Source organism: Python bivittatus, unplaced genomic scaffold (assembly GCF_059951505.1).
Source record: "Python bivittatus isolate LINGU-HERP-01145 unplaced genomic scaffold, Pbiv_v1 ctg000480_np1212, whole genome shotgun sequence".
Lineage (NCBI taxonomy): Eukaryota > Metazoa > Chordata > Lepidosauria > Squamata > Pythonidae > Python > Python bivittatus.
In genome coordinates, this window is record NW_028277075.1 from 67,797,595 (window position 1) to 67,824,153 (window position 26,559).

General features: G+C 39.7%; 2 protein-coding genes across 5 annotated transcripts in view; both read left to right on the forward strand.

Annotated features, from left to right (window-relative positions):
- Positions 1 to 19,063, forward strand: part of LOC103064904 (NACHT, LRR and PYD domains-containing protein 12-like) — a 52,593-nt gene extending 33,530 nt beyond the window's left edge. For 3 of the 4 annotated variants that reach the window (XM_088146166.1, XM_088146168.1, XM_088146167.1), the window contains exons 5-12: positions 2,397 to 2,474; positions 4,860 to 5,030; positions 9,915 to 10,085; positions 10,281 to 10,451; positions 10,636 to 10,806; positions 10,997 to 11,167; positions 11,360 to 11,530; positions 15,270 to 19,063. In XM_088146166.1, coding sequence (XP_088002292.1) covers positions 2,397 to 2,474; positions 4,860 to 5,030; positions 9,915 to 10,085; positions 10,281 to 10,451; positions 10,636 to 10,806; positions 10,997 to 11,167; positions 11,360 to 11,530; positions 15,270 to 15,447 — 1,282 coding nt within the window. In that variant the 3' untranslated portion in view covers positions 15,448 to 19,063. The other variant, XM_088146169.1, reaches the window with a different exon arrangement.
- Positions 19,064 to 22,668: 3,605 nt separating this feature from the next.
- LOC103055256 (NACHT, LRR and PYD domains-containing protein 12-like) overlaps positions 22,669 to 26,559 on the forward strand; it is a 30,776-nt gene continuing 26,885 nt past the window's right edge. Inside the window, 3 exon segments of the mRNA XM_025175690.2 lie at positions 22,669 to 23,012; positions 26,056 to 26,094; positions 26,529 to 26,558. Of these exon segments, the coding sequence (XP_025031458.2) occupies positions 22,742 to 23,012; positions 26,056 to 26,094; positions 26,529 to 26,558 (340 nt within the window). The 5' untranslated portion in view covers positions 22,669 to 22,741.

Sequence of the window (26,559 nt, forward strand, 5' to 3'; positions counted from 1 at the left end):
TAATAGTATGCATAAATGTCTTTGGGCAATTAAGTTAAGGAGGGGTTTCAAATCCTTAGCGAGATATTGCTTGGTTGGGTGGGTATGGAAGGATCATGAACTAAAAATGAGCACTTGTCCATTGATGAGGCCAACCCCAATCAATCCCACTTCAACTTAAGAAACTGATGGTCAAATCACCAGGAAGTGTTCAGCTCAGCTCAGTTGGTGAGGCAATTGCTGTTGAAATCTAGAGGCTTTAACAAATTTAAATAAATAAATAAATAAATAAAAGAATAATGCCATTTAAAAAATGTGAACATCTTATACATAGCCCAACACTGTCTTTGATAACTGCATGCTAATTCAAGGTTGGAACCCCCTTCTCAGTTCAGAGATCTTTTGAAAAACTATTTTTTTCCATGTCTGTTTCCATCTTCAATGTCTTTACAGATGTTGTTGTAATACAGGTAGTCCTCAGTTTATGTCCATTCATTCAGGAACTGTTCAAAGTTAGAGCAGTGCTGAAAAAATGGACTTATGACCAGTCATTGAAGCTGTAGCTGTCACAGCATCCCTGTGGTCATGTGAGCGCAATCTAGGCACTAGGGTGCCTGGATTGCAATTACAACAGTAAGCTTCATCAGGTGGATTGCCATTTGTGCCCTTCTCTGCTGGCTTCCCATAAGCCAAGTCAATGGGAAGCTGGCAGGGAAGGTCGCAAGTCACTCCAGTAAGTCACTCCTGCCGCTTTTTCTCCTGAGGAGCTCACTATGATTTATGAGATCCATGGGCTCTCATACTCCGTAGCACTCCCTGCCTGCCTGAACTCTGTAGTGTATGCCCACCCACAGCAAACCCATGCCCACATGTAGCCCCTGCTGACCCACCTGCACCTCCCACCTGTCCTCCTGCAGTATCCGCCAACCTGCCCGAGGCCTCAACTGGCACTCCTGCAACACCCATAGCCCTCCCTCTGGCCTACCTATGCTCTGTAGCACTTCACCCCTACTTGGACTTCCAGGTTTGCTGTCGCTAAGTGATGCAGTCACATGACATCATGCTTTGCAACTTCATCACTTATGGGTAGCAATCCCAGTCCCAAATGCCATCATAACCCGAGGACTACCTGTACTGCTTCTTGTTGCTTCTAACAGCTCCATGAAACTCTTAAGTTCCTTCCTGAGATTTTTGTCTTTTTGATAATAGCTCAGGAATAAAGTGACTAACAGAGCAGTTAATCTTCAGAACTTGTCTTGGAACTCGTATCATCAGAGTGGTCTGTTACAGTCCAGTATTCAAGCACCAGAGAATCCATGAGCCAGTCTGAATGTCAGGCCTGGGATCTGGAGGCTGGAGGATCACTACTGGAGCTGCTCTCATATAGTGCCATGGGCTGACATGTCTTGATTAGGTGCACTGCTGCCACCTTCTTTCAAGGAGATGCACTGATTGCCTCTGCTCAGCCCTTCATAGCTCCCAGTGTGTCCTTGCCTAGGCTCCCCGCTAGAATGCGTTCCCCCAATATCTGAACTGGGCCTCATCTGCTCTGACTCTTTGTCCCCTGAAGCTGTCATGGGTGCATGATTGCCTGCTTGCTTTTCAGGCCGACAATCGGTCTGGTCCCCCCTTCAACCCCTGACTCAGAAGACTGATAGAATCATAACAGTATTAGGGAAGCAAGCACAAATCCGTCACTTGTGGGGAGGGGGGTCTTGGACAACACCTACTTAGACATTTTGTACTAGCACTCTTGTCAACTTCACATTGCTTAAAACAGATAGGTCCACCATTTGCTATTCCATCTGTGAATAGCAGATGGTGGTTTTTTATAAATGTCCAGCCTTTCCAGTGATTTTGTACAATTAAAAAAAAAAAAAACCTAAAAAAATGTCCATGGAGGCAACAGCCAGTGACCAGAGGGAAGAAGGCATTCGTGCCAGAGTGCAGAATAGCCAGTTGGAGCAGAGATGTTTGCCTAAAATAAAATGAAGCTCAGCCAGTGATCGAGACAGTCCCACTTGTTTGTAATTATAGGCAATGGTTATCCTTTGAATATGAATAGATATGACCACATATGAGTGTGGTATGCATGTGTGCATGAGTGTGTCATATTTAGACATTCCTTCTCACTTCTAAGTTGTGGCACTTAGAGATTCCTGAAATATTCTCTCTGCTTATTCCTTTTCTTTGTATCTAGAATGCCATGCCAAATCTTAATTCCTTTAAGCGATGCTCTATAACCATTTCATTTACAAAATGGTCTTTTCTTACCAGTATTTTCCCTTACTACAACATGAGTGCTTTCTTTTATGGTTACTTGACAAATAGACTGGAATGCCAATTGTATTTGAAAAGTAGAGGAAGTGGAAACACTGAAATCAAAGTCTGAGAGTAAAAATGTCTTTCCCCTTTAGGGAATGGAGTATGCGTGAAAGATATATGGAAGACTTTTTTAAAGCACTGATGGAGCTGAGAAACTTAACAAGCCTAGAGTAAGAAACTGCTTGCATTTTATCACAAATGTTTTTGATACAAAACCAATACATGGCATTAGAAGCTTGCATATTATCTTAAATATTATGGTTATAGCAGTCTCTCATCAATTTCTTATGATATGAAAAACTGAGAAGAAACCACTCCACCCTCAGTATTGATTTCAGCTCTGAGCATAACAGACCTGCTGTGGTCTGCTGTTAGGGAGGCTTAAGCTTCTGAAGCCTGGGAATGATCTTGATGCATGAAGTTCTTGACACATGATAACAATGATCTACTTTCATCAGCAGGTAGGTCAGCTCCATTACAATGATTGTTTCCTTGAGGAAACATTGGGACACAAGCTCAAAGGGTTGTGAGTCAAATCTTTCTGCTTGAATTGCATTTTTGAATGTGAGGATGAGGAGAAAGCTCAGGGCTGCCGCAGCAGATGAACAATCCTGGGACTGGGTGTTGTGTCCATGGCTTCAAGAGGTCTACTTGAAAGATGCAGGACTAAAGCTTTCCAGTGTCAGCAGAGATTTAACAAAATAGTCAAGGAGTTTTGATTTATGACTTTGAGCATCACTAATCAGAACTCCAACTCCAAAAAGAGGAGGAGGCAGGAGGCAGGACAGTGGTGTGGGCAGAGGAGCCCTGACTACTTCTGCCAATGCAAGGAGCGATAGCCAGCAGACTGTGGAGAGCGCAGTGGGACAAGCCGGTGGGGCATGTGCACTCTGTCGCCGGGCGAGGCAGGAGAGGTGGCAACGGTGGCAGCTGTGCTGGAGTACTGTTGAGGGTGGTGATGGAACTGGAGGAAGCAGAGGGATGAGCGCTTCCTGGAGGCACAGCATGCACTCTGCAGCTTATGTTGGAAACCGCTGGTCCTTCACGAGGCCTTGCAGGAGGAAGGCTGATGATCGTGGCTTCCCAATGCACGCAGTAAGCTAAGCCTTTCTGGGAACTCCAACTCCAGTGCCAACCTCCAACCTCCCAGAAGGCAGGGGAAGGAGGGAAAGGGAACAGGTCTGCACTACCCAAAGTGGGGAGGGGGTGGCGGCCCTGACAGAGAAGGGACTGGATGAGAAGAGGACCAAGAGGATGGAGAGGGAATGGAGGAGAAGAGGGCACATCTGCAAAGCAAGGATGGGCAGCCCAGAAGAGGTGAAATGTGTGTTGAACCTTAAGAAACATTCAGAAGCTTTTAGACAGAGGCTTCATAAATACATGCAGGACATTTTTGTCAAGTGAAGCTTATATTCGAACATTCACACATGCACATGCTTGGAACAAGAACAAGATACTGTATGTGCAAACAAGCTGCAACATTTCTTTATTGTAATCCAGTGTAAATAGTAATCAATGTCACCCACCTCTGTTTGTGTCTGACTTGGTATCTATCCTTACCCACCTTTCAGCAGATATAAGTACTGTAAACCTTTCCTGCCTAAGCTGAGGAAAGACATACAGAGAAACTGTGCAACTAGAACAAACATTCTTCCTTTCTCTAAGCCTTTGAAACATATACCTAATATTGGACAGGTTCTATTCCCAGCAGGTTGAGATGAAATCTTTATTATTACCGCCATAAGGCCAGAAGTCAAACACAAACTGGCAATGTTGCAAAGGTCAGTAATACTGGAAAATAATTCATTATAGAACGGAACAAATTTTGAAAGTCGTAATCCCATTTCATCCTGAGATATTTTTATTAAATGCCACTAAACTACATTTCTTCAAAATATACTGAACTAGGATTGAATATGTCAACTGCTGCAAGGATTTTATACACTTTATTCAAAAAGAAGTTTAAACCCCTCTGTTGAAGAATGGCTAACCAAACTGTGGGAGTATATTTCAATGTTGAGATTAGTTTAAAGGAAATTGGATTTGGAAGTCAATTCTATTTGGAAACCGTTTTTAGATTACAACAACACACATGAAATGGTGCAACGTCCAACATCTGGGTTTCAGAGTCTCTTTCTCTGACATACAATCTACATATGATTTACAGGATTCTTTTAATGTATTTTTTATTATCTCTAGTGTTTCTCTTTCCATCTTGTTGACTCCAGTTTGTGTTAACCGAGTATCTTTAGAGTTCAATAGAGACATGTTTTTTCACTAGAAATTGGGTATGAAATGCCTTGTAATATTTTAATATGTATTAGTCATATAATATTTTAGATTTGTTGGTTATCTGCCCATATTAATTGCTTTTATTGGGGGTTTTAAAATTATAGTTATCTGTACCATCTATTGTTATATATGATACTTTTGTATCAGTATTACTTTTCCTCCCATTCTTCTTTGAAAATTATAATAACTAGCTTTTAAAACTAAATAAAATGGAAAGCAAACCCGGAAGATATCATTTTAATTCTTCTAAATATTTGCTGCAGTTTTTGGAGATGGTCCTTCACAGAGTCTTGCAGCAAGCATCTTGCTGAAGTCCTCAGGAAAAAACAGAGTTTGAGAAAGTTATATTTGTGGTTTGAAGATAGAGATGACAAAGCAGTGGAACTGCTGTGCGAGGGGCTCCAACATCCAGAGTGCAAAGTAGAGAAACTAAGGTGAGTGGGCAGTGTTTCTTTTTCTGTTTGATGTGTGTTGCTTTCTCTTGAGTATTTCTGTTCTGGAAACATATCCAAGGAAAGGCAGTTCCAGTTGGAATATATATTCTCTTCAGTTCCTTCCAGAGGACATATGCCTTTTAAGATTCAATTCTATCTGTGATTATAACCAAAAGGCCAGGAAGATGGTTTGCTAGGAGGCGTGAGATCTGTGTCCTTCCTGACTGTAAAAACACTTTCTTAGCTGTTAATTGCTGAAAACCTGGCAGAAGGGCTACACCTTCTCTGAGGTCTGTTCCTAGGCGTGAGCCCCGAAGATTAAACATCTTCATTAAGACACTTGCAATTTCGGCAGCAATTACCCTGATAAGAATATCTGGTGCTAGATTTCATACATTTATAGGTCTGCAACGTTTGTTTTTTCTTTGCAGATAGTTTACTCCAATTTGTTTAACCTCTAAGAAAACTTTTACATTGGGGTTTACAACAATCCTTTTGTTATTAGGGTGGATTATATCATCTTGCTATCGCTTCCTGGACTTCCTCTTCAATTCTTTACTAGCTTCCTTTAATAGAATTAAGATCCTTGAAACTTTCTTCTACTTTCAGTTTTGGAATCTGCTTTGATATAAACCTTGGCTTGCAAATTATTTGCTAATCTACATTAAAATTTTTAATTTCCATCTACATTCAAGAGAGCCTTGCCTTGCTATAAATATTATTTTGATTATTATTAGCATTGAATAATTTTAACTCATCTCTCTTGATTAACATAATTCTATATGGTTTGTTGTGCTGAATATGTTTAACTGATCTTTTCAATTATATTTGTTTCACTGTTTCTGATTGTGACATTTCGCATTTGGCTAGCTTTGTTTGGCTATTTTTCTTCGTCCCTTCCCACCTAAATGTAGACTTATTTTAACCACAAATGGGCATGCCAATGTAAGATAGCATTTTTTTCTTTCTCTTTAAGCACAATAATTTTTTTTTTTTAATTGAATCTCTCAGGACTGTTTCCTTTCTTTGAATGAAGATGACAACATGTGAATAATACATTAATTTCTTCTGACAAAGATACTCTTAATTTTTAATACTGAAGATATGTTCATTCACTAATTGAATTCAGTGTTAGAACTTTGTGTACATTTCTCATAATGTATTAATTGTTTATGATGTTGTATTATATATCAGATATTAATTATTTTTTATTAATTTTTTACTATTACCATTTGATTCATTTTAATTTCATGAGTACAAGTAGAAATACTAAGCACAAGGTTCTGTATCATTTTTCAAAAATGAGTAAGAGAAAACAGAGTAAGGACCTTTCTAATTTGGAAGAATCCCAGCAAGATACCTCAGCTTCTTCTCCACAATCCCAAGACTCCTTTACAGGAGAGCTTTATGTATTGGAAGGTGATCTCTTCAGTTATTTCAAGAGTAAACAGTAGGAAATGAGAGAAAATTTCAATTCTCAATCAGGAAATATCAAAGACAGATAGGACAGATTCAGAAATCAGGTTGAATCTCAGATTAAAGGAATCAAAAAGTTGAAGACTGAACACTCAAAATTCTCTAGTTCAAAAGTTTCAGCAGACAGGACTAAACAAATTGGAAATGAAAGTGGAATTAGTGGAAACCGATTTCTGTAAATACCATTTTAAACTGAGAGGTATACAAGAAGATTTTGGTAATGTTGCCTTGGAAAGGAATATAGAAAACTTAAGACTCATTTTGATCTCAGTGTGGATGAATCTCTAGAAATTCAAGGAAATAATGGAATAAATGTTAGGATTTTCTCATGGGAAGAAGTGCAGCTCATTATCTTTAAAAACGTATTTGTTATGGCTAAGAAAGTCATGTGAAAATTGTTATTGTTGGTTTGCACGTTTACTGCTATTTACTGCCACCTGTTGGCGTATGTGGGGGACGCGGTGGCGCAGCGGCTTAATGACGCTGAAAGTTGCTGGCCAGAAATGGTCGACGCTTCAGCGGTTCGAGTCCAGCCTTCGCGTTAAACAGGGTGAGCTCCTGTTTCCTCCCCAGTTCCTGTCAACCCAACAGGTTGAAAACTCACGTGAGTAGATAAATGGTACTATCACTCCGGTGGGAGGAAAAATGCTGGCGGCGCCTTGCAAAAAAGGAGTCGGGAACAGTTGCCGGTAAGCGCGAAAAACCGTGCGCGCCCGAAAAGGGCGCGAAGCAACGGAAACCCCGCCTCCTGCGCTCGCCAGCTGGGCTCTGCTCTAGGAAGGAGGCTCTGGCAAACCACTTCCGAAACAATTGCCTTGAAAACTGCAAGGACTTGTCCAAGCAGTCACTGCAGAGTCAGTAACGACTGAGCACAGATTAAAAAAAAAAAAATTGGCGTATGTATGCTAGTTATTCAAGGGGTGGCAATAAAACGGAAGGATTATATGCCCAGCCTCTCAGTAGAGTTTTAGCTACCATGTACAGTAGTTAGTTTTTATGGGTTATGTAGTAGTAACTAATAACCAAGTAGTGTACCTCTTCTCTGAGAGTTTGTTTAGCTAGAGACTTTGTTATACCTGTGTAGTTGTTAAGTTTTGGATGCTAAATACATGAGAAGAAGTGTTTTTTCCTATATTTTGTATGAAACTTGTATTTTATGGAGTTTTGCATTTTTATCAATAAAAACCAGATATTTTATACTTTCTGGCTGGATTTCTTTGGAGAACAAGATATGGACATTGCATTTTGTAAATCTCTCATGCTGATGTGTATTTTTGCCAATTTCCTGAGAGTATTGCTGCACGCTGCGCAACAGTAAATTCCTGGATAGCCTGAAGAAGAAAACTGCCACATGACATACTTGTAAAATTTACATATTTTAAGACTAAAGAGGCCATTTTAGAAGTAAAAAGTAATGAAGCTCCTTTGAAAGTGGGGGTATTATAATCAAACTTTCACAAGAGACTAGCCCAATCTTCTGAGAAAGCAAAGGAATCTAAGATTCTTGACAACCATTCTCCAAAATTAAAAAATAAGATACAAACGGACTATTCCATTCCATCAGAGCTCTTTTGGAAAGTGCTAACGCTTTCATGCACACCATTGGATGCAGGAAACATGGTCCACTCTTTAGATCTGTAATGCAAAAAGATGTAAGATTGGAACTTGGATCAACCAACTGGCATTTCTGGGAATGATGACTGAGAACAGGTAGAAGATCACAAGTCTGACAAAGCAACTGCTATTCCTTCATAAAATTAATTTAGAGTTGTAATTATGGATCAACTCAAAGTAGTTTCTACTAATATCAATGCTTTGAATAGTTCATTTAAAAGGATAAAAATATTTTACCAATTGAAAAAAATAAAGCACACTTGATATGTTTGCAAGAGACATGTTAAACAATACCATGAGAACTTACTGTAACACAGCGTTCTTGTTCAAAAATTTGTAGCCTCAGACAGTCAGGAAAAAAAAAACGATTAACCATAAATGCAAAATCTACCATGCTGTATAAAAAAAATTGGACTGGGGATGAACAAGGTACATTTATAATACTACATTTTCACACTAAATTCAGTAAGGTAACAATTGCCTAAATTTATGCTCCAAATGACAATAAAACCAGATTTTATGAAAGATTTTTTTGACTCCTGCTTTTAATTGTCTAGGGTAATAACTTAGTACATGGCGTATGTATGAGGTTTTCTCCCCTTTTCTGGATAAGTCAACTTTATCAAAAAGAAGTGTCAGTAAACTTCCTCAAAATGTTCCAGATCACATGAGATTGCTCTCTCTTGGATGCATGGAGATATAAGCGTCCTGCAGAGAGAGAGAGTATACTTACTCTTGTGTAGTCCAAAAATCATAATCAAGAATAGATATGTGTTGGATTTCAAATTCATTGTTGGCTAACCTTTTCCATGTGGAGGTGACAACTTGAAAATACATAGATCATAATCCAGCAATTGTAAGATTAAATAGAGAAATCCCTATATTGAAACTTAAAGAGCTGTTATTATTAGAAGAGGAAATAAAGTTGAAATGTCAAAAGGAACTAAATAGTTTCTTCAAGACTGACTTAGCTTCTGAAACTTCATTAACTATATACTGTATCTATATATTAAAAGATCTGAAACCACTGGAAACAAGTCATGAATTAAAATCAACCTTGGATCTAGAACAAAAGATAAGAATGAGCTTGATTTATGGGAAGTAGTTTAGTTACACAAACTTGAATTTTACCAGACAGAAATCTTTTAAAAAGGCAATAAGTCAAACAACTTTTCAATTGTTGAAGAAACAGCATAAAATAATTATTACTTCTATTTCGGATAGAACCCAATATGTCTCTGCAATGAAAGAAATTCTCTAGTAATCCATGATTTACTTTTCTAAATTGTATAATAGAAAGGTATCTGATCCAGCAAAAATTGAAGAGTGCTTAAATGGAATATTACCTGCAAAATTTACTGATCAATGAAAATAGGCTTTTAACCAACCTATGACAGAAGATAAAATTAAAGAGACAACTAGTTTGCAATTCCCTCACCCAGAAGTCCCTGAGACGGTTGTGCGTGATTCAGGGACAAATGAAAAGTCAGAGGTTGAGAGAGCTCAACTTGTCTCTCAAGAAACCAGATGAAAAACCATGGGAATGTGGCATGAGGGGCTCAAACATCCAGAATGTAAAATAGGGACACTACAGTAAGTGATATTTTTTTCCTTTCAGTTTGATGTGCCCAACTGTCTCTTTGCTGTTGGTGTTCTGGAAATATATCCATGGAGAGGCAGATCAGCTGCCATATAGAAACATATTCTCTTCAGTGCCTACAAGAATACAGTCCATGCTTGTTTTTCAAGAAATAATTGTATTTTTTCGAATAGAATTTCAACTCTTCCCTACAGGCTTTACGGAACATATCTGACCAAATCCCGCAGCAGGCATTTTGCAGAAATACTCAGGAAAAATCAGAGATTGAGAGAGTTAATATTGTCGTTCTACGACACAGATGACAGAGGAGTGCAAATACTGTTTGAGGGGCTGAAACATCCAGACTGTACAGTAGAGAAACTATGGTGAGTGAGCAGTGCTTGTTTTTCAGTTAGATGTGTGTTACTTTCTCTTGAGTGTTTCTGTTCTGGAAACATATCTATGGAAAGACAGTTCCAGTTGGGATATATGTGCATGTTCTTTTCAGTTCTTACAAGAATATAGTCCATGCTTGTTTTTCAAGAAATAATTGTACTTTTTTTTTGCACTCTTCTCTACAGCCTTGATGGAATATTCTGGCCTGAATCCCATGGCAGACGTTTTGCAGAAGTAATCAGAAAAAATCAGAAATTGAGGGAGTTAAAATTGTCCCTCTCCAGCAGAGATGACAGAGTAGTACAAATGCTGTGTGAGGGGCTCAGACATCCAGACTGTAAAATAGAAAAACTATGGTGAGTGAGCAGTGTTTGTTTTTCAGTTTGATCTGTGTTACTTTCCCTTGAGTGTTTCTGTTTTGGAAACATATCCATGGAAAGACAGTTCCACTTGTAATATATTCTCTTCAGTTCCTACAAGAATACAGTCCATGTTAGTTTTTTGAGAAATAATTGTAATTTTTTGCACTCTTCATTACAGGCTTAATGGAGCATTCTGCACTGAATCCAGCAGCAGACATTTTGCAGAAGTACTCAGGAAGAATCAGAAATTGAGAGAGTTAATATTGTCCTTCTGCAAATCAGATGAGAAAGCTGTGGAAATGATGCTTGAGGGGCTGAAACATCCACACTGTACAGTAGAGAAACTATGGTGAGTGAGCTGTGTTTGTTTTTCAGTTAGATGTGTGTTACTTTCTCTTGAGTGTTTCTGTTCTGGAAACACAGCCATGGAAAGACAGTTCCACTTGCGATATATACCCATATTCTCTTCAGTTCCTACAAGAATACAGTCCATGCTTGTTTTTCAACAAATAATTGTAATTTTTCACACTTCCCTACAGGCTTGATGGAGCATTCTATGCTGAGTCCTGCAGCAGGCATTTTGCAGAAGTACTCTGGAAAAATCAGAGATTGAGAGATTTAAAATTGTCCCTCTACAACAAAGATGACAGAGGAGTAGAAATCCTGTGTGAGGGGCTCAAACATCCAGACTGTAAAGTAGAGAAACTATGGTGAGCAAGCAGTGTTTCTTTTTCAGTTAGATTTGTGTTACTTTCTCTTGAGTGTTTCTGTTCTGGAGACATAGCCATGGTAAGACAGTTCCAGTTGCGATATATAGCCATATTGTCTTCAGTTCGTAGAGGAATAAAGTCCATGCTTGTTTTTCAAGAAATAATTGTAATTTTTTGCACTCTTCCCTACAGCCTTGATGGAAGATTCCTGACCGAATCGAGTGGCAGGCATCTTGCAGAAGTACTAAGCAAAAATCAGAAATTGACAGAGTTAATATTGTCCTTCTACAACTCAGATGAGAAAGCTGTGGAAATGTTGTTTGAGGGGCTGAAAGATCCAGAGTGTAAACTAAAGAATCTAAGGTGCGTGGGCAGTGTCTGTTTTTCAGTTGGATGTGTGTTACTTTCTCCTGAGTGTTTCTGTTCTGGAAACATATCCAGGGAAAGACAGTTCCAGTTGTGATATACAGTATAGCAATTTTGTCTTCAGTTCCTGAAGGGGGGAATGGATTTCTTTCTCTAATCACATGTCGTATCCTATAAAGCCAGGAGGTGGCGCCATAGACTTAATTTCATTTCTGTCAGATTCTTACCCAAGATGGTATGTAGACCCAGGAGACTTTGTGGGGAGGAGGTTTCAGTCCCCAACCTTTTATCCCACTGGCTCAGTTCTGCTACTACAGTGTTCAGGATCTCCCAACTCTCTGAATTTGTTCTTTTAAATGTTTAGTGGTTGAATTTACTGGGTTTGTTGAAATTAGTTTTCTTACAGTCCAAAGGACGCATCTGATTAAGCTTATTTTTCACAACTCTTCTTTTCAAGATAGATATATAGGTAGGTTTTTGAATGAGCACAACAGCATTCTGCTATTAAAAACAAAGTTTGACTTTAAAATAGTAGGGAAATGTGCTGATGCTTGCATGAGATCTGAACAGTTTCTTCCTAATGGTTTACAAAGCATTCACAACAACCTACATGTTTCTTACGGTAAGTATATATATATGCAGGAAAGGATCCAGACTTAGTCATATTTAGACAAGATCCACTGAAATCAATGGCTGCTTATTTGTTTGTTTGTCAGTCACATTTATATAGCCACCCATCTCACACAAACCGACTCTGGGCAGTGTACAGGTGAAACTTGAAAAATTAGAATATCGTGCAAATGTTCATTTATGTCAGTAAGGCAACTCAAAAGGTGAAACCAGTATATGAGATAGACGCATTACATGCAAAGCGAGATATGTCAAGCCTTACTTTGGTATAATTGTGATGATTATGGCGTACAGCTTATGAAAACCCCAAATTCACAATCTCAGAAAATTAGAATATTACATGACATCAATAACACAAGGATTGGAAATAGAACAATATCAGACCTCTGCAAAGTATAAGCATGCATATGTACTCAGTACTTGGTTTGGGCCCCTTTTGCAGCAATGACTGCCGCAATGCGGCGTGGCATGGGTGCTATCAGCCTGTGGCACTGCTGAGGTGTTATGGAAGACCAGGATGCTTTAATAGCGGCCTTCAGCTCCACTGCATTGTTCAGTCTCGTCCCTCATCTTTCTCTTGGCAATGCCCCATAGATTCTCTATGGGGTTCAGGTCAGGCGAGTTTGCTGACCAATCAAGTACAGTAATCCCATGGTCACTGAACCAGGTTTTGGTACTTTTGGCAGTGTGGGCAGGTGCCAAGTCCTGCTGGAAAATGAAGTCAGCATCCCCATAAAGCTCGTCTGCGGAAGGAAGCATGAAGTGCTCCAAAATCTCCTGGTAGACGGCTGCGTTGACCCTGGACTTAATGAAGCACAGTGGACCAACACCAGCAGATGACATGGCTCCCCAAATCAACACAGACTGTGGAAACTTCACACTGGACTTCAAGCATTGTGCATTGTGTGCCTCTCCATTCTTCCTCCAGACTCTGGGTCCTTGGTTCCCAAATGAGATGCAAAAGTTGCTCTCATCAGAAAAGAGGACTTTGGACCACTGGGCAACAGACCAGTTCTTTTTTTCTGTAGCCCAGGTAAGACGCTTCTGACGTTGTTTGTTGTTCAGGAGCGGCTTGACAAGAGGAATACGACATTCGAAGCCCATGTCTGGGATCCGTCTGTGTGTGGTGGCTCTTGATGCACTAACTCCAGCCTCAGTCCACTCCTTGTGAAAGTCCCCAACACTTTTGAATGGCCTTTTCCTGACAATCCTCTCCAGGCTGCGGTCATCCCTGCTGCTTGTGCACCTTTTTCTACCACACTTTTCCCTTCCACATAACCTTCTGTTGATGTGCTTTGATACAGCACTTTGGGAACATCCAACTTCTTTTGCAATTACCTTTTGGGGCTTTCCCTCCTTATAGAGGGTGTCAATGATGGTTTTCTGCACAACTGTCAGGTCAGCAGTCTTTCCCATGCTTGTGATTCCTACTGAACCAGCCTGAGAGACCATTTAAAGGCTCAGGAACCCTTTGCAGGTGTTATGGATTCATTAGCTGATTAGAGTGGGAGACTTTGAGCCTAGAATATTGAACCTTTTCACACTATTCTAATTTTCTGAGATTGTGAATTTGGGGTTTTCATAAGCTGTACGCCATAATCATCACAATTATACCAAAGTAAGGCTTGACATATCTCGCTTTGCATGTAATGCGTCTATCTCATATATTGGTTTCACCTTTTGAGTTGCCTTACTGACATAAATGAACATTTGCATGATATTCTAATTTTTCAAGTTTCACCTGTATAGCAAATGAGTTATGAGATGTATAGCACTGCGATAACTTATAAGTTTAAATCCATTCAGTAAATTATCACCATTATCGAATATCACAGATAGGATAGACAAATCACTTATGCCTGGCATATTCCGTTCATCCTACCGCCAGAACTTCCCTGATTGTGGAACTCAGTCTTCTAATATTCAGACTTGGACTTTGCTCCAGCCCATTACAAAGCCCAAATTCTGAGCAGATTGTGGAAATGTGGGAGAGATTTTAATTGGTCCAAAACAAAGTGAGGATCTCTCCTTGATCCTGTCTAAAACCAAAACCTTCTAAGTAGCTCAGCCTGATCCAGAGCACTATGCGAGTGAATGCATGTACAGGAATGTTATTTGCGCATTCTCAGTTAAAAGAGGGGTCACTAGATCTTCCAAATACTATACAATAGAATATGCTTTGTTGTTTTATAATGGCAAATTAATCCCACTTTTAGGATTGAAGATACACAGTAACCAATCAATAATTATAAGTCTAAAATATAAAATTCAATTCAGGTAAACAGATGACATTTCAGATTAAAAAAACTTCCAGCACTCTATAAGATAGACTTTGCCTATAACAAAACAATAACACATTTCTTGTGTCATCATTCCATTTCTTCTTTTTTCAAATTTGGTGGTTGGTGTGGAAATCACTCTTAAGCTACTATTTTCTTTCATATTTTTTCACCTTCCTGATTTGTCCTAAAACTTTATTACAGAGCCTTAAACCAAACTATTCCTTGAAGTCTTTCCAAAGTAAACTTTTTCTCTTGAATCAAAATGACCCTTTTGATGCATCCCCCACTCAGTACAGCCCTCACAATGAGTCCATTATTGGCCCCCGGTCACATCTTGGACAGGTGGTGAAATCACAGAAGAGACTTCTTGGCTCCTGATTGGGCAGGGAGAACCGGGCTGGATCAATTAAGGGGGGGAGGGGTGTTGTTCAGGTTCAGAGATGAAATGAAAATATGAGAAAACTATGAAGTTTACCTCATCCTGGAAAAAAAATGATGCAGACCAATTTGGGAAACACTGGGGCACCAAGAATTAAAAAAAATAAAACATAAAAGAATTCCCTTCCTAAAATGGATCGATTTTGTAAGGAGAGCAAATCTTCCCAAAGAGAATGGAAATCAAGTTTTCTGAATCAGACAAAACACCTGGAAAGAATGAGATCAAATAAATCCTGGAATTGTCTGGGGTGGATCAGATTATATTTGGAGGTCTGGGTCTGCCCTCAGAGATGATCAAGTGGGTCTCTGCATAGCCCTGATAGAGACATTGCTGGGGATTTTTCTTTTGCTGAGAGGTTAAAATAAGATTTCTTTTTTTATTATAGGTTGAATGAAAAATGTATTATACGCAGTGGAGAATGGAATGATGTTGCAATGATGTGTGAGAATGACCTTGGGAGACAGGAGGAAGAGCTGCAGCCTAGAGAACAGTCAGACAAAAGGCAGCTGAGCCTGCAGGAGGAAACTGGATGTGGCAAACGTCTCAGAAGGGACCCTCCCTAGTTTCTCAGACTGTAAACGTGAGGGGGGAAAGATGTACTTTCAGACTTGCAAGATTCTCTTAATGTAACCTTACAACAAAGATAGAGCTAGTACTCCTGGGTGTGATTCTTGTCTGGACTACCTCAAAGGGCTAACAGACATGGACCAGAAAGCTAGAGCTTCCAATGTCAATTTTTATTCATAGCTGCATTTTTAAGTTATCTACTTTTATTTCTATTCAGGGTATGGTTAGGAAGAGTTGGAATTTAATACATTCCAAGTGAAAATCTGAAGATCGTCCCTTCAGGAACTGCAGTCTGATCTGAGGACATTTAAAGAATCAGTCTAGGGCTTTTCTCTTTAGTCATCTGAAAAATGCCAAGCTACAAGAAAGAAAGTTGGCACACAAACCAGTTCATGGAAAAGTGGACAATAAATCATAACAATCTTTTACATTGTGAGATATGTTATTCTCCTTTGAAGTCTGAGTAGGGGAAGGAAACATTGATTGTTTGTTTGATTGATTGATTGATTGATTAGGTGCCATCAAATCCATGTTGACTCCTAGTGACCACATGGATTAAAACTACTCTGTTTTCTTTGATGTACTATATAGACATGGAGCCATTTACCACTTACTTACCAGAATTTACTGGAATTGGTAAAACTAGGAACTATAAATAATGTTATATATTCTTAAGTACATATAATTCTGTACAAGGGTTTGACATTATTACTGTTCTGTCATATCTGTGTTTCAATCCACAATCCTGATCAATAGAGAAACTAGTTGTATTTTAAGAGAATATAGAAAGATCTAGCTTCAATAACTTTGAAAGTTGGTGTTATCTTTGCTGTGTTTGGGTAACAATTGGTTTCAATTTCAATCTCTCTCTCTCTTTCTTACTCTCTGCACACTCACCCATCCAGCAGGAGCCATAGGAGTTGTATTTCTTGCTTTTTGGGTATACTGTAACATATTATATTTATTTTCTTTTATTTCTATTCTTTTACTCTCAAAGGATTTCTGAGATTCCAGTTAAAATGTTGATGTCAACACAAGCAGCCTGACAAGAATGAAACATTTAGAAGGACATTTATGCCATGGTTGCCGATAGGAGATTTCAAAACACGGAAAGCCAAAGGATCAAAGATTCAAAGAAATGAGTGAAGGTTAAGACTAAGAATTCCATGTTGGTAGATAGTCAGCTGTCAGTGAGAATCCAAAGAGATAACCAATGAAATTTGAGGGGAAACATCAATAGCTAAACAGGCAATCAGATAATGAAGCCTCATGCTTATGTTACAAAGAGCTGATCGTCATGGCCAGGTTGCCCAGTCAGGTGTACCCAACCATTTCTAGAGGGCAGGATCAGATGATGTTTATTTATTTTTTATTAGATTTATCTCTGCCCATCTCCCCTGATGGGGGACTCTGGGTGGTTCACAAGATCCATTAAAACAATAAATATATATAAAATTACTTTTATATTTATTACTATATTAAAAAAACTATCCAAAGCAATACCGAAAGAAAAGAGAAAGTCCAAGAGGCTGATGGTTCCAGAGCTGCAGATGACAGGCCTCTAAGGGGCTAGCCATCCCCATACTTGGTGTCTTCCCTCCCTACCCCAGGCCAAGAGGCAGAGCCAGGTCTTCAGATCTCTCCGAGAGGCCAGGAGTGAAGGGGCCAATCTCACCTCCAGGGGCAAGATATTCCAAAGGGCAGGGGCTGCAGCAGAGAAGGCCCGCCTTCTGGACCCCGCTGATAGGAGTTCTTTTATTGAGACCACCCCCAGTACAATCTCCACTCCTCTCTTCCTGCTCCAGGATAAAAGTAGTCCTTTCTGGCTTCTGCCAGCTCCAGCAATGCTTCTCAGTTTGCCTGTCCTGCTCTTATCCATCTAGGCACCTCCTGCCCTTCAGTTGGCTCCGGGGTGCAGTGGCAGGGATGGCCCCTCGTCCAGGTCAATTTTGCTCCCTTCCCTTCCCTTCCCTTCCCTTCCCTTCCCTTCCCTTCCCTTCCCTTCCCTTCCCTTCCCTTCCCTTCCCTTCCCTTCCCTTCCCTTCCCTTCCCTTCCCTTCCCTTCCCTTCCCTTCCCTTCCCTTCCCTTCCCTTCCCTCCCTCCCTCCCTCCCTCCCTTCCTTCCTTCCTTCCTTCCTTCCTTCCTCCAATTGGTGATTGGGTCAATCAGTGCACCCAGTAGAAGAAACTAACTAACTAAAAGGAAAAATGGGTCTATTAGACAGGCAAAGACAACCCAAGGCAAGGGCAGTCCTCATGTGCCCACCCACAGCTAGGGCAAGAAGGTGAGAAGCTAGAGCAATGGGGGGGGGCACAGCAGGAGAGGGACTGGCCAATGAGGGCCCAGCAATCCCACCATCCAGACCGAACCCCTGGCAGTCACTGTTGAAGCATCGCAATCTAAGCAGAGTCTTCTCAAGCTGGCCTAGAGTCTAGCCAGCATCAATATGGTACAAGTACAGCTTAATGCAATGCTGAACTGCCCTACGACGGTGTTTCTTAAACTTTTTTTCTCTCAGAAACACTTCCCACTTTTAAAATTTATGAAGGATGGGTGATGATGGTGTCATACCAATGGGCTGAAATCTCTCTTTAATTAATAAGCAAACCACACCAGAAAAAAAGGTTTGGCAGTAACCCTTGCTTGCTTCTCAAAGGATCACACTTTTAACATAATCGGAAAAAAAACTTTTTCCTTCTCTGGGTGACCAAAGTATCCTCCGAGCCAGAAGGACAGTCACAAAGATGGCCGTGCACCAATTCTTGCGTGAGAAAGGTTCGTGACAAGTGCTCCCTCTCAGCTGCATGCATGTGTGTGAGAGAGAGACATCCTTTAGCAAAGCCAGGTGCTGCCCTGTGATTTGAGATGATGTTATCGCAGGCAGGTTGGTTAGGCGGCTCCTGATCTTGCCTGAAGGAATGAAGGAGACTCAAGGACTTGAAGAGGAGGATAAAACAAGAGGAATTGGACGCAAAGAGAACAGGCAACTGATAGGAGATCCTTCAGTATTAGGCAGCATATCGAAGGATAGGATAAATAGAGAAAAGGAATCAGTTTGGACACTTCATCTTTTGCTTTGTTATTAAATACTTATTTTCGTGAAGATGAGACTTCACATATATTCACACAGTGGAGAGACAGTGGATTGTATAGAATGCAAATCTTAATAATTCAGAATGGCCAGAACCACCGGAGCAGTTTGAATATTTCAAATAAGCCCCATAGTTCTAAAGTAATTACAAAACTGAGATGAATGGTTGAAGACTTGACTGAATTTGGAAACCTTATAACACAATATTTGGAACATTTGCAGAGACTTATATATAGATTGCTGGGTGATAAAATATGATACAGAAACTGAACAAGCTAAACACACTAAGTAAACTGATGCAGAATTTAGACAGAACAATTGATATGCAACTATGGGAATTTCAATGGAAGAAAAATATTAAATTTTCAGAGAATGTTATACTTGGAGAAAACTGGTATAAGAAGTTTTACTGAACACATGTTGGTCAAGTCCTCAATGACTAAAACCAATAGTTCATTTTCCAAAAGATGTTGGAAATTTAATTATTAGATTTGATCATTAAATCTTCATATTTGGTGATATTGTAATAGAAATAAAAATTTGTTTGTAAAATAAAATTTTGTTTGTAAAATAAACAAAATTTGTTTGTAAAATAAAAATTTGTTTTATCTGTAAAAATACAGTAGGTAAAAAAATGAGTCACATAAATGTACTGTATTGGAAATATATATCCATCTGAATCATATTTGCATTAGATAAATATATACAGGTAGTCCTCACTTAATGACCTTCATTTAATGATGGTTCAAAGTTGCAATGGCCTCATAAAACATTGTGTGCCCCCCCCACCTGCGGTCACGTGGCTGCATTTTGGGCGCTTGGCAAGCGGCTCACATTTATGACTGGTTGCCAAGTGCCCACTGATCATGTGATCACCATTTGCAATCTTCTCTGCTCCCGCAGAGGGGATGGAGAGAAGCCTCTCAGTGGTGTGCAGGAATGGAGCTCAAATCATCAGATTTCAGCTACGTTCCTGCACACCACTGAAAGGGCTCCCCTCTCCTCTGTGGATGGAGGAAAAACCTCTTAGCAGTGTGCTAGAACAGAGCTCAGACTCTGAAAGTCTGAGCTCTGTTCCTCCACCCCATAAAGGATTTCCTCTCCATCCACAGAAGGGAGGGCAAACCCTTTAGCGGGCTTTAGGGACTGTTGAAAGCAAAAGACTGCCTGCTGGCAGGAGCTGAAATCCTTTAGCAGACAGCTAAACAACTGAAACTGGGAGTGCTCGGATTGCGGTTGTTGAGTGAAGCAGTCATATGGGCATCTCAGTTTGAACTGGATTTTTTTGGTTAAGATTTTTGAATATATGGATTTTGGGGAGAATGTTATTAGATGGGTGAAATTGATATATATTATACAAGTGGCACAAATTATTGTGAATGGGGAACTGACTAAACCCTGTGAAATACAGAAAGAAACGAGGCAAGAATGCCCACTTTCACCGTTATTATTCGTTTTGGTCCCTGAACTTCTGAACAGAGATATAAGACAAGACAAGAGAATTGCTGGACTGAAAGTTAAAAAATAAATATATAAGTTAAGGGCATTTGCTGGTGATTTGGTTTTAATTCTGGAAAATCCAATAAAAGGAATAAATATCTTAATGGAAAAAATAAAGGAAATGGCTGGCTTTCAAATTAATAAGGAGAAAATGAAGATGTTGACAAAGAATATGAGGATGGAAGAGCAAAAAGTAAAAACAATTTTGTCTGTAAAAACAGGGTCAGGTTGAGAAGGGTAATATTATGACTAGTAAGAATTGCATGTTATGTCAATATCATTATGTTAAGGTATGGAGTGAAATTAAGAAGGATTTATTAAGATGAGAAAAGCTACAATTACCATTGTTTGGAAGAATTTCTGTGGTGAAAATGAATGTGTCACCTAGAATAATATTTTTATTTCAGACAACCTGTTTTGAGAAATGATGCACCCTTTAAACAAGGGCAAAAGCATCTATCCAGATTTATATGGCAGGGGAAGAAACCAAGGGTCAAATATAAAAGGAGGATTGAGACTGCCTGATTTGAAATGGTATTTTGCATCCTGCTGTTTGGTTCAGATGAAAGAATGGCTGTTGCTGAGAAAGAAGAGAATATTAGAATTAGAAGAGCCCAACTGAGGTTTGGATGGCATGGTTAATCATGGTATGTTAAAGTTGATGTAGACTTCCAAAATCATTATGTTAGGAGTGCCATATTAAGAATATGGATATAACCCAGGTTCTGTCCAAAAATACCTGTAGCAGCCTCAGCACAAGAAGCGTTTTATAGAAAAGAAATTTCGGCCTAAGAAAAATGCTTAACATATCAAGATGTGCTAGTAGAGGTAAATGGAGAACGTAAGATGAAATCAAGAGAAGAACTGATGGCAGAGGGATTTACTTGTCAATGGTTTTCATACGCACAACTAAGGGAGAGATTTAATATGGATAAAAAGCTGCCAGGTATAGAACAACATGTAACGGAGTTTGAAATGGAATTATGTACAAATGATGAACATATAATTGCTAAACCCCTGCTGAGATTTGAAATGGAAGAAGAACAAGTTAAAGAGTGCATGAAAAAAATGGGCTAAGAATTTTGGTTATAACCTACAAATGGATCAATGGGAGAATGTGCTCAAAAGGAATTCACAGTGTCTTATAACTTAAAAGAGAAATTTTATAAAACTATGTTGATACCGTATATGATGCCTGAGAAATTATTTAAAATGTATAAAGGTACTTCTAATTGCTGTTGGAAATGTGAAAAGCATGAAGGGACATTTTACCATGTGTGGTGGATGTGTGAAAAAGTGAAAAAATATTGGATACAAATATATATGATGATGCAGAGAATTTAAAAAAATAATATTCAGATGAAACCAGAACTTTTCTTACTAGGACTTCTGGATAGCCAATTAGAAAAAAACTTATGAACCATTGGTTTTATATATGGTGACTGCAGTGAGGCTATTATATGCACAAAGATGGACAAATACAGAAATTCCCAGAATGGAGAAGTGGATCGTGACGAAGAGAGAACTTGCAGATATGGCTAAACTGACTTGTTTGCTTAGGGAAGGAACAACCATCATTTTTATAAAAGACTGGAAACCCCTTTTGGACTTTTTGCTGAAAATGGATAAAAATTAAATGGTGATTTCTGGATTTACCAATTAAAAAAGGCTATATATGTGAAGAATGGAACAGTGTTATGCAATTTTGAGGGGGGAAATGGTATCAAGTATGCATGTAACTCCTGTAAAGAAGATCGGAAGTCAACTAGCCCAATAGTTTTTCTTTTTCTTCTCTTTCTTTCTATTGTTTTCCACACTTTTTTGTATATCTCCTTTCTTTACTATTCCTTTTTTATATCTGTTTGAGTTCATCTTTTAACTTTGTAAAAAAAATTATATATATATATATTGCATCACTTGAGCCAGCCATTTTAGATCATTATCACCTGATCTCCAATTTCCCCAGTTTTAGGGAAGGTTGTACCAAAGGTCCTGGGATGGGGCTAGAATCATAAAGGACATTTAGCCCAATATCCTTCTCAGTGCAGGGCCATCCATCTTCTCCTTGAAGCTGTCCAGCAAGGGGCCACCCTTACTACAGAGGGCTCTGGATGAAGCAGAGCATCTGCAAATCTTCTGGTTGGGTTCAGGTCTGGGCAAGGGATAAAAGCTACATTGGTTGCTCTTATGGGTGACCTCAACCGAATTGGATAGTGGGGGAACACCCTCTACTTATCTTTGGCCGCCTTTTTGACAATCTACAAGAGGCAGCTTTCAATGTTTCTGCAGCTTCCAAATAGTGTGGCTCCAAACAGGGACGTGTTACTCAAGGTGGAATCTGTCTGCCCATTAGATGCAAGCCGAGAGAAAAGCTCTGGGTTCACATCACTGGATAGGATAGGGGGCACCCTGAAGGTAGGCTTCTTGGTTACACCTTGCCAACCCAGGTCAAGATGAGTGCCATATATGTTTTAAGACTGTAACCTGCCTAGAATGTATGCAGTAGGTGACATATGCAGACTTATAGAAATCAAATAATAAACTGCTGTGCTTTGGGTAGCATGATATCTTTGTGAATGTACTATCTAGTTTAACTTGAAAATAAAAAATACTGTTCCCTTCAAACTTCATTTTCCATAAATATTAGTTTAATTCTCTAATTTTAATTCTAGATCGGATATAATCCATCATAATTGACATGAACAACATTGTGAGAGAAGATCTTTACAAAGCATTGAATGAACTCCTTGAGAAGCAATTTGAAGATTTTAAGTGGTGGCTAAAATGTATTGACTATGATGGGAAGCCAAACATTCCTCCAGTGTCATTGGAGAAAGCTAATCAACAAGAAGTTGTAGATCTCATGATTCAATATTATGAAGAAGATGCTCTAAAGGTGTGCATTTGTGTTCCTCGAAAAAGTAATATAAACGATGTTGCTAAAAAACTTGAAGAAACTCTACCGAAAGGTAAGAAAACGCAACATGTTCTCTCTCCACTTAAGGTCAACTGGAAATAAAGACCCATTGTGATTTGGGAAGCTGTCTTCCACTGTATCTTGTTCAACTGACTCATTGTTGTTGACTAGGGTTGGCAGTGGCTCCCTGGGATTTCAGAGTGGGGCTTCCCTTATATCTGAGATTCCATGTCTGGAGCCTGAAATCAAACATAAGGGAAGCATCTGCTCTCTCACTCGGCCTGGCATTTTCCTCTCACTGTCGAAGTAAAATTACAAGCCAAGGTCAAGCAAAACAAGCTAGCCCATTGATCTAAATTTAAGGGAGTTCCTTAAAAGTTGAATTTAGTCCATCCTTTTTTCTAGCATGCTTCCTGACATGATAACTATATTAAGATATCTTACAGGTGGTGATTCCATTGTTGCTACTAGGGAAGATAGCAGAGCATGTAATGCTGGGTGGAGCCAGAGAAAAAAGAAGGGAAGCATTTTCTTGCAGGAGCCTGAGTTAGAAAGAAATTTAGAGCAGACATTAGGAAGGGCAAATCCCAAATATCTGTAACCCCTGTGTACATTTCTGTACTAGGGAGCCAAGAAGTGTCCCAGAACCAGTCCTAATCCCAAGAAGAAATGAGATTTGTGTCTCATTGCAACCTGTGTGGCTGCTTTAGTTTGCCCCACATTCTGTTGGCGGGCATCAGACTGGTCTATGTAGAAACAAGAGCATTCCTGAAGGAGGGCACAACCTGCCCATTCCTTGAAGAGCTGTCCAAAGCTTTGGGGACTGCAATTTCAACAAACTACCTCTCTGTCTTTTCCCTTTTTCCTTTATTGTCAAGCTTGAGTTGCCTTACACCTGTGCCAAGCAACTGGCCTTGGCTGCTCTCTCAGCTGTGACTTGTGGGTTGACTCTTCTTAGCCACCCTTTACCTACCTTAGGTTTCATTGGTGTTTTAGTATTTTTGGCCAAGTTCTGGTTCCTGCTCTCCCAGACTTCAGAAGAGTCTTCAGCATCTCATAGACTTTCAGTGTTTGGATGGGTGGGGAAAGCTTCATTACCAGCTGCCAGATGGCTGTTGGTTATTGGTGTTTCTCTGCTTCACTCAGATTTCAGCTGCTCATCTAAATTCCTCAGCTCATTCTCCCACACTGTCCATCACTCACTGCACACTACACAAGCCAATTTGTCCTGGCATTTGAACCAGTTAGCCTGGAGGAAGGGGCTCAAGTCCTTGGGAGCTTGAATCCTGCCCTCTTTTAGATCCATGTCCCTCCTGGCTGGTTAAGGCCTCCCAGGAGACCACATGTAGCTGAATCCAAGACATGGTGAATGCTTCCTGATCGGAGGGGATGATTTCACCTGCTTGAAAGGAAGTGACAATTCAGCCTCTCCTTAAGAGCCATCACTGGATCCAATTCTTGTTCGATCTGCAAACTTCCCTTTTTAGGGAAGGTTCTTGAGAAGGTGGTAGACTTGTAGCTTTGAGCAGCACTGGAGTAAACTTTCCAGTCATGTTTCAGGTTGGGATATAGCACTGAGTGTGATGGAAGGTATCTACAAGGAGGAGACTGGTATGGGAGATCAAGGCTATCAGGAAGGAGGGAGTGCATTCCAGGAGACGGAAGGAGGCAAAAGGCTTCTCAGTCTGCAAGAGGACCGTGGGAAGAGCAAGAGATTTAGAGTAGCCCCTCCCTAGAATCCCCCAGGGTATATCCACTAGTTGCTGTAGTATAGATTTAGTCTGGCAAGATTCTGTCTATAAGGTGTAAGCAAATAAAGGAACTGTACTCGACTGAACTGTTTCACCATTGTTCTTGGGCTGGGCCTGACACTGAGATGGTTGAAGGGCATTATTTTGATACACAATTTTATATTCTATATATACACAATTTTATATTTTATATTTTATGTATATATGCTTCACATAATGTATAACCATACCTGTAACAGTGCACTCTATTTTATTTCTAAAGGGTTAACCTGCTTTTGTTTTGTAAAGAGCACTGGTTTCTTCCCCCCCCCCCCTTATCTCTTTGCTGAATGCCCGATTGTCTTTGAATAAGCAATTAGCCAAGTGCAAGCTCAATAAAAGTTGCCTTCTAAAGAGCCCAGCATCCCCCACCCCATCTCCCTTAGAACTAGGCAGATGCTGCAAGCCATAACTTAATTCGATGCAAAGCTGGTGCTGGCAGGGTTTGTTGTACCAAGCTTTTTGCAACAGTTGTGAGGCCCTACATTCTAGAGAAAGATAAGAAGAATCTGGTATGCCATTCCCTTGGTAACCAGAAGAAAAAGTTACATTTAAGTTTACCTTCCTAAGAACCACTTTTCACTTGCTCAGACCGTCCCAAAAATCCCTTGTATGGGTATGAGGGGATGTACTATCTGATTACAGATTTAAATGTCTATAAAGCCTCTGATGTTTGTTTTGTGAGGTGTGATTCCATCAACATCTCTTGTTAATGTGTTGATTGGGGTCACCCAGCTGTGTCTTGATCAAAATACATCTGCTATTCATCAGAAGTCTCATCTCAAGTCTTCTTATTGGCATTTTATTGAAACTTGGGAAATAAAAGTGCCATACGTGGTCTTGACTGAATTTTTGGATGGCCTCTGACAGGATCAGGTCATGGATAGTATATCCATCCTAGCCCTCCTTGATCTCTGGATGGCCTTTGATACCATTGATCACAGTAACCTTCTGGAATGGCTTAGTGTGTTAGGAGTGTGGGGAATGGTTTAAGGGGAGTTCTCCTCCTTCTTCCAAGACCAGTTCTACAACCCAGAGCTGGGAGAGAGGGCAAGGGCACAGTTAGCTAAGCCTGGTAATTTTCATAGCTGTAGGCCATTCAAGCTTGCCTATAAAAGAAAAGGGGGAAAGAGGAAAAGAAGTTTATAGAAATGCATATGAACTATTAGATAAGAAATCTAATATGCACAGTAAATATAGACATCCATGGAAATTACACACCCATGTATTTATCTGTTTAAAAAAATGCTTAGTAATTAACCCATATTTATCATCTATGTTTCACTAATTCCAGTCTATCTTCAGTTGCAGATGTTGATGCTCATCAACCACCAGATTCATCAGGTAAGGCAGAAATCATTCAAAGGATCACTGAATTATCACTAATTCAGCATGATCAGCTCCTACCCTCTCCCCTCCCCAAGTATGCAAGAAGCTGTTGTAAATATTAATCACCCCAAAAATCCTGATGGGGAAAGCTTGATGGTGGTTTTTGCAGTGCTGACCATAAAAAGGCAGGGAGGGAAGAAGGCATGAAGGCAGGGCCTAACTTTCACACATTTCAAAAGATTTTGTAACAAATATTTCCCTATTGACCTCAGTTCTGACTTAGACTAATTAACAGAGTATTCTGCAACTTCCCTCAACACATTAACCCAGAGGGTGGATGAAGGTGGCTTCGAGGAGAAGATCCAGAGACAAAACCCCTAATTCCCTAATTGAGTGGCTTCTGCAGGCCATATTTTTCACACTTCCTTATTGATTCATCCTTCCTTTAGATTACAGAAGCCATGTTAAAAAAAATTTCGA